At 34.6% G+C, this 12,314-nt stretch overlaps 1 protein-coding gene across 1 annotated transcript; it reads right to left on the bottom strand.

The window, feature by feature from the left end:
* Nucleotides 1-11,152: 11,152 nt before the first annotated feature.
* Nucleotides 11,153-11,986, bottom strand: LOC107611814 (Ribosomal L38e protein family). Its single transcript, XM_016313703.3, has 3 exons — nucleotides 11,881-11,986; nucleotides 11,490-11,673; nucleotides 11,153-11,304 (listed from the first exon to the last, which is right to left on the bottom strand). The coding sequence occupies exons 1-3, from the start codon at nucleotides 11,881-11,883 to the stop codon at nucleotides 11,282-11,284; spliced, it is 210 nt and encodes a 69-aa protein (XP_016169189.1). The 5' UTR covers nucleotides 11,884-11,986; the 3' UTR covers nucleotides 11,153-11,281.
* Between the last annotated feature and the right edge of the window lie 328 nt (nucleotides 11,987-12,314).

Here is a 12,314-nt window from a genome sequence, read left to right as displayed (position 1 = left end):
GGCTGATGCTACAGCTTTGTCTGCTACAGACAAATATAGGACGAGCTCTTCCCCAACTAGAGGTCGGGTCAGGATTGGAGGTTGGCTCAAGAACCTTTTGAACTCCTGGAATGCCTCTTTGCACTTTGGAGTCCATTCGAACAGGCATCTCTTTCTTAGTAGAGAGAACAGTGGAAGGGATCTTAATGCTGATCCTGCCAAGAACCTGGAGAGGGCTGCAAGTCTACCATTCAATTGTTGAACCTCTCTTAAGCAAGTCGGGCTTTTCATTTCTAGGATGGCTTTGCACTTGTCGGGATTTGTTTCAATTCCCCTTTGTGTCAGCATAAACCCCAGAAATTTTCCAGCCTCCACCGCGAAGGTACACTTTGTGGGATTTAGCCTCATCCCATGTAACCTTATGGTGTTGAAGACTTGCGAGAGGTCTGTCAAGAGGTCGGTTTCTTCCTTGGTTTTCACCAGCATGTCGTCTACGTAGACTTCCATTAAGTTCTCGAGGTGGGGAGCGAACACCTTATTCATCAGCCTTTGGTATGTGGCCCCCGCATTTTTTAGCCCAAAGGGCATGACCACATAGCAGTAGTTTGCTCTAGGCATGATGAACAATGTTTTTTCTTGATCCGACTTGTACATCGGGATCTGGTTGTATCCCGAGTAGGCATCCATAAATGACAAGTATTGATACCTCGAGCTAGAGTCTACTAGAGTATCAATGCTTGGAAGTGGATATGGGTCTTTGGGACATGCCTTATTCAGGTCGGTATAGTCGATGCACATCCTCCACTTGCCGTTTTGCTTCTTGACTAGTACTATGTTTGCTAGCCACGTCGGATATTTGACCTCCCTGATGAAGCCGGCCTCTAGGAGCGCTCGTACTTGTTCTTCCACCGCTTGAGCCCTTTCTGGACCGAGTTTACGCCTTCGCTTCTGCACAGGTCGTGACCCCGGATATACTGAGAGTCTGTGGGACATGAGCTCGGGGTCTATCCCTGGCATGTCGGAAGCTTTCCAGGCAAAGAGGTCGGAATTGTCTCTTAAGAGCTTTGTCAACCTTTGTTTTAGGTTTTCCTCTAGGTTGGGTCCTATGTTGGTATTCTTTCCTTCCTCTTTGTTGACTTGTACTTCTTCAGTTTTTCCCCCTGGTTGTGGCCGCAGCTCTTCTTTGGCTCTCGTGCCGCCGAGCTCTATGGTGTGGACTTCCTTGCCTTTTCCTCTCAGGTTCAGGCTTTCATTATAACATTTTCTTGCCAATTTCTGGTTTTCCCATACCGTTGATATCTCCGCATATGTTGGGAATTTCATGCACAGGTGAGGGGTAGACACCACTGCTCTGAGTCGATTTAGGGTAGTTCTGCCAATCAAGGCATTATATGCTGACCCAACGTCAATGACTATAAAGTCTATGCTCAGAGTTTTGGATTTTTCCCCTTTCCCAGAAGTCGTATGGAGGGGCAGGAACCCTAGTGGTTTTATTGGCATGTCGCCTAAACCATACAAGGTATCTGGATAAGCCCTTAATTCCTTTTCTTCCAGCCATAGTTTGTCGAACGCGGGCTTGAAAAGGATGTCTGCTGAACTCCCTTGGTCTACTAGAGTTCTGTGGAGATGGGCATTTACCAGGATCATGGTTATCACCACTGGATCATCGTGTCCAGGGATTACTCCTTGCCCATCCTCCTTTGTAAATGAGATAGTTGGGAGGTCGGGTGCTTCACTCCCGACCTGGTAAACTCGCTTGAGGTGTCTCTTGCGAGATGACTTGGTGAGTCCCCCTCCCGCAAATCCGCCCGAGATCATATGTATATGTCTCTCGGGTGTTTGTGGTGGTGGGTCTCTTCTGTCCCCGTCATCTCGCTTTCTTTTCCCATGATTGTTCGACCTTTCCATGAGATATCTGTCAAGTCGGCCCTCCCTGGCCAGCTTTTCTATCATATTTTTGAGGTCGTAGCAATCATTTGCTGAGTGACCATACATCTTATGGTACTCACAGTAATCGTTGCGGCTTCCTCCTTTTTTGTTTTTGATGGGCCTAGGAGGCGACAGTCTTTCAGTATTGCAGATTTATCTGTATACATCCACTATGGAAACTTTTAGAGGAGTATAAGAGTGATATCTCCTCGGTCTGTCGAGACCGACCTCCTCTTTTTTCTTGGGCTCCCTTTCTTTCTATTTTATTGAGTGGGGGTGCCCAGGTCGCCAACTCGGCTCTCGTAATCTGGCATTCTCCTCCATGTTGATGTATTTTTCTGCTCTCTCTTGTACATCGCTCAAGGAGGTGGGGTGTCTTTTTGATATGGACTGCGAGAAGGGACCTTCTCTAAGTCCATTTACTAGGCCCATGATGACTGCCTCAGTAGGCAGGTCTTGAATCTCCAAGCACGCTTTGTTGAACCTTTCCATATAGTCCCGTAAAGGTTCTCCGACCTCCTGATTTACTCCCAGGAGGCTTGGTGCGTGCTTTACTTTATCCTTCTGGATGAAGAACCTCATTAAGAACTTTCGCGAGAGGTCCTCAAAACTAGTGACCAACCTTGGAGGGAGGCTATCGAACCACTTCATCGCCACTTTTGATAGGGTAGTCGGAAAAGCTTTGCAGCGAGTTGCATCAGAAGCATCAGCCAGATACATCCGACTTTTGAAATTGCTTAAATGATGTTTCGGGTTTGTGGTTCCATCATAGAGGTTCATATCAGGGCTTTTGAAGTTTCTTGGAACTTTTGCCCTCATTATGTCCTCACTGAATGGATCCTTTCCTCCGAGGGGCGACTCTTCTCGGTCGCCACGGGAGTTCCAACTTCTAAGGGAGGACTCTAACTTCAAGAGTTTTTCTTCTAACTCTTTTCGCCGCTCTATCTCTTCCCTCAGATTTCGTTCCATCTCTCTTTATCGTTCTAGCTCCTGTTCCAGCTGTTCCAGACGACCTTGGTGGCTATGGACCAGTCCTATTAGCTCGGTCGCGTGGGGTGGTCCTTCTTTTCCTGATTCGCGTCCCTCCGAGGAGTTTACCTTTGGGTTTTTTAACCCGGAGGTGCCTTCTCTATGTTGGTCGTTGGCTCCCTGGTGAATGGTTAGGTCCACGTCGTTATTTCCAGTGTCTAGATTTTCTTGTTCGGAATCAGACGCCGTATGACCATCCTCTGGTGAATTATCCGCCATTACTGGTTGATCTCTCGGGTCACCGGCAACGGCGCCAATGTTACGATGGGTAACCAAAGATTAGTGGGCTGGACTCATTGGGCTGGCCCAATCGTCTGAGGAGGGAAGCCTTCGAACGGGTCTGCGCCTTTAGGGCCTTCGTCCGACTTGTGAATGTGAGTGAATGGGGGGTGGTACCTGCAAAGACACTCCGATGCCTAAGTCAGCAAGGGTGTAAGCAGGTCTAGAGAGTATTGGGACTTAGAGATACCTGAGGAGTGTCAGTGTATTTATAGTGGTGAACCAATAACCACTGTTGAAGTAGTTCCACCTTTTAAGGTGGAAAACCGTCCCTTTATCTTTGGAAAGTTGAGATATGGCTCCTAGAAGTGGGTTGAGAGATTTTAAGGGCAGTTACTCATTTGAATGAGTGTTTATCTGCCAGCTAATCTTCGTCCCTGACTTCTTTAGAGCAAGTCGTGGCAAGAACCGACTTCTTCAGGGGAAGGTCAGTGTAGGGTGAGGCTCAATCCTTTGAGTTGGGCCTTTCATTTGGACCTGGACCTTAACGTTGGGTTAGGGTATGAACACTTATCATACATTCAATTATCATAAAAGAGCAACTAATGTTTTGGGGTAGACAGAATTAAATTCAGTCAACAAAGACTTATTTCGAGAGTTTTCAGTCAACAAAGATGTTTTATGGTAAACTAATTACATCCTAAATATAATAAAATATATATTTTTTGACCTTTTTGGACTGGAAATCAAATATTTTATACCAAACTAATAAAACGAGTAAATAGCAAGCAGTTATGCGATAATATCTAAATATAACATAATTTTATTTAAAAAAGAGGATAAATAGATTATTGGCTTTTTCACCCACGACATTTAAGTTTTTGAGGATTTGACCTTTTTAAGATCTAGATACATTGGTCTCTTTATTCACTTGGATCTGTCAAACTCAATAAAAAAATTAAACGTGACTTCCGTTGTATTGACTTAATCGATATACGATTGTATACATGAAAGAGTTTTTAAAATAAAATAAATTAGACCCATAAATCGATATATTTAAATTTTAAAAAAGTTAAAAATTTAAATATATTTTTAAATTTTTAAAAATTTAAATATCTCCCAACAAAAGATCAAAAATTTATTAATCTTTTTCTCTTTTATATTTGTTGATCAACCTTTCCGAAAACAGCAAAGAGCTATGTATGACACTCTAGCAAACATGTGAATGACATTATGATAGTGTATATGTTTATGGATAAAAATGAGGTTATTTTTAATTACTTTTCTAAGTTGCAACTGTTTTTAGTATATGAGTGTATATGTTTATGGATTTTAAAAAAAATTAATGTAGTATTTAATAAATTATCTTTTTTTTATATAGATATATAACGTACATTTTATTTCTAATTTTTCGAATTTTTAATTTGTTTTCTTGAACTAGCTAATAAATTAAGCCACAGAATAGAATTTTACAAAATATATAGAAGAGGTTACGAATTAGAATCAGAAAATTTCTATTCTTTTAATTTAAAAAAATGTAAATAATATTGTAGATTATATAATTAAAGTAGCTGTTTTTAGTGCATACATATTCGAATTGAATTTAATCGTGGAGTGAACTTCAACGTCAAATAGATTTGGGCTGGGTTTGGTAAAGTTTTTTCAAGAGATATTTGTGCACCTCATTTTGCGTTTGGTAAATTAAAAAATCCAAGTGCTTGTGTTTGTGACTTTTAAAAGTTAGGGATGCTTTTAAAAGTACATAAGTCGAAGCTTTTTAAAACTGGCTTATGCTTATCAAATTTTATTTATTTTTTCACACATATTTTCTGTTATTATATTACCATTGAAAAAATCACAAAAAAAAAAAAAACATTACCATTGAAATTCTCATATATTTCTAATTTTTCATCCTAACCTTCACTTCGGAGACTATATCAAATATTTCCTATCTTAAAAAGCATAATTTACGATCCTAACAAATTAGAATGCATAATTTTCTATCCTAATAAAGATATACATGAGAGTACTCTTGGAGTACCGTATTTATTCTTAAATTATAGAAATATTATTAATATAATATTTCTATGTATATCTAAATTATCCATTAATAAATTCTAACACAGTCTTCATATATTTTTTATTTTTCAACCTAATCCTCGTAAATTTCAACACAAATACATCTCTATCACATATTAAGTATGAACTTCTATCTATTTATATTATTTTTTGGGCGTTATTTTTGTATTTTTTTGTAGATCTATTATGTTTGTTTGTTTTTTATCTGTTCTTTTAAATGTGAAGAGGTTGAATCATAAAATTTTTCTTGCATGAACATTAGTCAAAATTATAATAACAACATGTATATACATATGTAAATATAGATATATAATCATGCATAATTTTCTATCCTAATAAAGATATACATGAGAGTACTCTTGGAGTACCATATTTATTTTTAAATTATAGAAATATTATTATTAATATAATATTTTCATATATATATAAATTATCCATTAATAAATTCTAATACAGTCTTCATATATTTTTTATTTTTTAACCTAATCTTCACAAATTTCAATACAAATACATCTCTATCACATATTAGGTATGAACTTCTATCTATTTATATTATTTTTTTATGCGTTGTTTTTGTATTTTTTCGGTAGATCTACTATGTTTGTTTGTTTTTTATCTGTTCTTTTAAATTTGAAGATGTTGAATCATAAAATTTTTCTTGCATGAACATTAGTCAAAATTACAATAACTACATGTATATACATATGTAAATATAAATATATAATCATAAGAGTAGTTTATCTGAGATATGTGTCCTATTTTTTGTGATATGTAAAAGTGAGCCAATATATATAGGTGGGTAATGGACGAACTCAGTACTAACATTGGATTACATACAAATTTTATTATTGACTAATGATAACTCTATTTATATTAGTACAATCAAATAAATATTTAAACTATTAGTCTCTAAAATTTGAGTTAGGTAATTTAGTATTTTTTTAATGATGATGTTTAGGATAAAATAAATTTTTATGATACTTATATAAAATTTTAAAGTTAAAAAATAAAAGAATTTATTTATTATATTTATATTTATTATGAATTTTTTATTTTAAAATTATTTTATTTTAAAATATTATATAAAATTTTAAAGAATTTGAAAAAACAAATTATTCTTCATTATAAACATATTTATCATAATTTTTTTAAATTTTAAAAGTTATTTTATCAAACACAATTGTGATACTTATACTTATTAAAAATTATTTTTAATTTAATTTTATCAAATAAGTGCTACAGCTTTTAAAAAGCTGTCTTTTAAAAGATAGTTTTCAAAAACTATTTTCAAAAAGTAAAAACTTTATCAAATCAAGCCTTAGGCATGACCTAACATTTTTTTTTCCGTTTTTGTTTAATCACTTAGTTAAACATGCTGTTCGAGATTTCTCTAATGTTGTTATCAACCAAAAGCATATTATTCCTTCTTCTTTGAAATATAACTGGGAACCACCTCCAATGAATGTCTGTAAAGTGAACTGCGATGCAAGCGTTTTTGAAAATGAGCAATTAGCTGGCTTTGGATGTATTATTAGAGACAGCATGGGAATTTGGATAAAATGTTGTTCTGCCAGTATACCTCTTTCTAGTGTTCTCTGTTGTGAGCTTCATGCTATTTGGAGAGGGCTTGTTATGGCTTGGGATTGCGAGTGCAAAGAGGTCATATGTGAAACTGATAATCTTGATGCGTTTTTTCTTGTTTCGCGAGGCACAACCAGCATGATTAGGAATGACTCTGATCTGCTTGACAAAATCAAAGAGATGCTCCAGCGCAATTGGACAACTACTTTAGTGCTCATCCAGCGAACAGCAAACAGAGCGGCTGATTTAATGACTAAGACTGCTGTTTTAAACAAGCAGGTGTATCTAGAGTGGTTATTGCCTCCTAATAATTTAGACATTATTATTAGAGAGGAATACTACTCTTTTTTTTAGGTCTTTTTTTTTGTGTTATGTTCGGTCACAAAAAAAAAAAAAAAAAAAGACGGGCAATATAGGTTAGCCAATTAGACAGATAGGTTAAAGTTAGATATCCTCTATCAGACATGTGTAACATAAGGAATCATGTATATTAAAGTAATCCGGTTATTAATGCGCTAATTTGAAGTTAACTAAAGAGAAAGTAACAATTTTAAGCTCCTACACATTAAGTTCATTATAATATCAAATGAAAGTTAAAGCAAAAGAATGTACAAGAGATCCATGCATAGAAGTAACATATTATTTTTTTTTATTTTTTTTTACGGTATCTCCTAATTGAGCAGGCCAAAAACTAATTCGCGACGTATTTGAGTTTTATTTAAAAATTTGCTACTAGCCAATGAATTGTTGCATGCACAAGACCAAATTCAAACTCTCAATACTTGATTAAATAAATTAGTTAACTAACTTCTAAACCAACCAAAAATTGCCAGATAGAAATTAAAACACCTGATCCAAAATTTGACATGCTCTGAACAAGTTATAGGATTAGTTTTCTCATCATCTAATCAATAAACCACTATATTACTTTTTTTTTCGTTGATGGTGTTGATTCCTTTTGGTTGCATGGTCGTTGGTTGATGATTGAAACGTATAATTGCATGTAAGAATCTTTCCCTATCAACTTCTTGTCTATGTCGGTGTTGAAAAATTATAATTGCAAATGTTGGTTTAGGATTTGAATTGGTCGAGGATAGGGCTGAAAACAATTGACCAAACAAAAACTTTGAAAATTTATTTTTTATTTTATTAATGAAAATTCTGGTTAAAATGTACGATAACCTAACCAATAAAAAATATAAATATCCTGACATATGAAATTAATCGATAAATTAAAATTTATAATTTTGTTATAATAACTCTTACATTTGTTACTGATAGAAGAGAATACAGCACTTTTATTTAAGTGGTAGTTGAGGTTTTTGAAAGATGATTTGTTCATTTTGAAAGAAAATTGTATGTTTCTGTAATAACGTAATTTTTTTTTGAGATGATTTGTGATCAACCTGTACCTACAAGAGGGAGTTCTTAGAAGAATATTTGTCAACTATAAATAAGGAGCCACAAGTGAGAGAGAAAATAATCAGAAGCTTGGCTATGAAATTAGTGGATGGCAAGATAATCCACTTTTGGGAGGATAGCTGGTTACCATGTGGTGTTCTGAAAATTACTTTTCCAAGACTTTTTAGGTCTCAAATCTTCAAAAATCTGCCATAGGGAATTGTGGGTTCTGTAATGGGTTAGAGTGAATTTAGAATTTCCAATGGCGACGAAAATTATTTTAATAGCAGCTGGAATTAGTAAACCAGTTTCATGCGGTTCTGCAATTAGTGAAACTGACAACTAAGAGAGACGATAGAGTGGTCTGAAAATTTGATAAAAAAATGTGTTTATTCTACTAATTTCTTTGTGTAGGTGTTGCAGGCAGAGGTACTTCCAACGGATATCACAAGCTATAGCTTCACTAATACTATTTGGAGAGGATTCGTCCCACCAAGGATTAAGTTGTTTACTTGGTTTGCACTGGTTGGTAGGGTGAATACAAGGGAAAGACTGTGTTAGCCAGAATGATAACGTGTGTATTATGTCATAAGTCTGTTAAAACTACTTTTTACTTGTTTATTAGTTGTGATTTTGTGAGCTCACTTGGCAGGTATTATGTGCTTGGTTGTTCGCTCTTGAAAGGATATGGACTATTCCAGGTACGCTCAAGTAACACTATGAAAATTGGACAAATATATCACCGAGAAAAATAGAACGAAAGCGGTGGTTAATTGGCTTTTTTGCAATCATTTGGACAATTTGGCTAAAAAAAAATGATAAAATCTTCAGAAATCAAGATTCAAGTAGACATTATTAACCGATCCTTTACAAGTTGCAATGAGTAAATTGGTGGTGAATCTTGTGATTGTTGATGGCAAGAGATGATTAGTAGTTGTTATTTTTAGCGTTGAATTTTTGTTTCTTTTCTTTTGCTCCACCTTATTGTGTTGAGCTTTTTTACTTCAAAAAAAATATACAAAAGAATATAACAAACATTAGTACATGAATGTATATCAAAAAATTTTTACCGTATCTTCTAATCCAACAAATTAAAGACTAATCTATTAATCATCCGATAGATTAAAAACTAATCCGTCGTAAATCAACGCTCTATTTTTTAAGAATTTGCCGCTCTTCTAATTATCGAAGGTATTTCGAAACATTAATTAAGAGGCAGCAACCGTTCCACTATCCTAAGGCACGGGTCTGGCTTTATTTGGTGTATCAAAGTAGGTAAGCTTCTAGCTAGCTACAGAATTATTTCAGGTGTATATATATATATATATATATGTGCTATTTCAATTATTTTTATAAAAATAAAAGTATTAAAAGCCTAAACCCTAAACCCTATATATATATATATATATGTGCTATTTCAATTATTTTTATAAAAATAAAAGTATTAAAAGCAGAGTTGGCATGTATTCTTATTTCTTATCTTCACGAGTTCCACACCAATAGTTGAACTGCCAAGTGCCAACCTTTAGGACCATGATTGATGGTGCGATTGTTATACACAACAATACCTTGACTTTTTATTAAATGAAATGGAAAATAAAGGATAGAATGAAATAAGTGAAATGTAGAAAGAGATCATATTTTATAGTCCCACAAACCAAGCCATGAATGAGCCAACCAACATGCTAATAAAATAGTATAGGGCATAGGCCAAAGTTACACGACAAAAATTCTTGGTTTACTATACAATAGAGAAGACGAAATGAAAAGATTTATTGAAAGCAATAATAACACACGAAAGAATGTTAATTTGAAAATTAAAACGGAGCAAACAATTTAATTATAAGAAAACAAATTTTAAATTGTTCTTGCCACTTTTTCCTCTTATAATTGTTGAGAAAATTCAAACTTTCTCTTTTTGTAATTATTGGTTGTTTGCTTTCTTACAAGTGTCAAATTAGTATTTCCTTTTTGGAATCAATGGGCAAAATTATGGAAGAGACTTGTTCAAGCAATGGCTTAAATTCTAAGAAGTAAAATCCTAAAATTATTCTTACAGAACTAAAACAAAAATAGTGATTAAGTAGGATTCGTAGGTTGCGGGTAACCGCCAACATAACTTATACTCCATCTTCATACCACAATTCCAGTGATATTGGGATTTACAAGTAGTTCTAATATTTTGTTTAGAAATAATAGTATCATTAACCATAAAAGTTCACTTGTGAAGTGTGAACTATCTTATAGTTAAGAGACCATACGAGAACCATTATGAATATTCTCAAATCTGTTAAAAATATTTATAAACTCAAGTATGTTTCATCCAAATCAGTTACAAGTTTCAACACTGTTGTGTCCGATACCAACAAAGACGCCCTCTTAGAGGCATAGACCACCTTTTTTTTTTGCATAAAGTGACGAATAAATTCATGTGGATTAATATTTCAGACGGATTAGTCTCTAAAAAAAATACCAATAAAATCCTTCAAGATAACAAACACAGACAAATTAGTTCAAATTTCTAGTCTCTAAAAAAAATACCAATAAAATCCTTCAAGATAACAAACACAGACAAATTAGTTCAAATTTCTACCCTAATTATAGAGGTTAATTCGAAGGTAGTGTGTGCACATCTACTATTCTAGAAGACTTTATTGGTGTTTTTTCTTTAAAGACTAATCTGTCCGAACTATAAATCCTCAGGGATTAATTTATTTAATTTACTCTTTTTTTTGTTAGAATGTGAGTTTCCACTTTCTTGTTGAAACAGAGAAATAAAAAAAATGTGGATAAAATGGATTATAGTGTATATCTCACAAGGCCTTCTACAGTTGTATTCAGATGCAAGTTTCAGTAGCTGGTTTCTATTGAGTAAATTACTGGAAGGAATGCAACTTTAATCGCAAATCTCAATGCCAAAACGAAGAAACTGGAATGTCGCAATGCAAACAATTAAATTGACGAAGGTTTAAGTTGAATCAGTCATGAACATAATATATAATTCATAATCAAATGCAACAAAAAAGAACAACAATCTTGCAGACAAAACTTGTTCTACTCTGAATCACAGATCCTGAACGCTCAAACCTGCAAGAATAAATCGGGATAAACAGCATGAAAATCAATCGAATTCTCCACTGTACTTTTCCTCACACCAGATCAGTTTTAAAATCCATGGTAATTTCAACTCAGCTAAACACACATGACCATTTATCTATGCAATTCAGGTTCCTAAAGTCTTGAAATATTGACGGAAAGAAAAGAAATCGAACCTGGAGGAAGTGATTGCTTCAACTTATCAGCTTTCTCAGAGTCAAAGACACAGAGAGTGTAGAGGTACTTGGAGCATCGAACCTTGAACTTCACCACATCTCTGCTCCTCTTGATCTTCACCGATCGTGCATCCTTCCTCCTTGCAGTTAGAAGGAAGTCCTTAATCTCATGAATCTGCTTCGGCTGCACCAAATCACACAGAAATTCAGAAAATTAAGCTAAAGAACAGAAAAAAACCAATACATATTGAACGTTTCAGATATTCAGATCTGAGATGATTCAACAAGCAGAAAATGCGAATCGATTACACAGGTAGAGAAACCGTGAACACTGAACAGATAAAATGAACAACGAAGGTATGTAAAATTGGGTGGGAATAGAGCGAAGTACCATTGTGGACTTCGATTAGGGTTTCCGTCTCGAAGGCTCAAACAGAAGCTGCTAGCTCCACACTCAATTCAGATTTAGAATCGTCCCTTTTTAGGGTTTGGAAACTAAACCCTAGAGACCATAATGCGAAATGACGTTTCTATCCTTCGGAAGATGGGCCTCAATCTGGGCTAGGCCCAAAATATTTGGGTTCTTTTGTTTCACTCTGTCTCACTGAATCTGTTTCATTCGGATCCATTTGTGCTACATATTTCACCACCAAAAAAAAAAAAAAACAGATTCTTTTTTTTACATTTATATATTAAATTAAAAAAAAACTAAAAACTGTCAACTATCATAGAAAATAATTACTTATTGTATTTAACCCTTTTTTCTCCTCAAAATTTCTAATTAATTAGATGAGAATATAAAAATATTTAACACTCTCAAAATAT

This window comes from Arachis ipaensis, chromosome B8 (assembly GCF_059453495.1).
Source record: "Arachis ipaensis isolate K30076 ecotype BB chromosome B8, ASM5945349v1, whole genome shotgun sequence".
Lineage (NCBI taxonomy): Eukaryota > Viridiplantae > Streptophyta > Magnoliopsida > Fabales > Fabaceae > Arachis > Arachis ipaensis.
The sequence above is the reverse complement of the archived record's forward strand: the minus strand, read 5'-3'. Positions and strand labels throughout refer to the sequence as shown.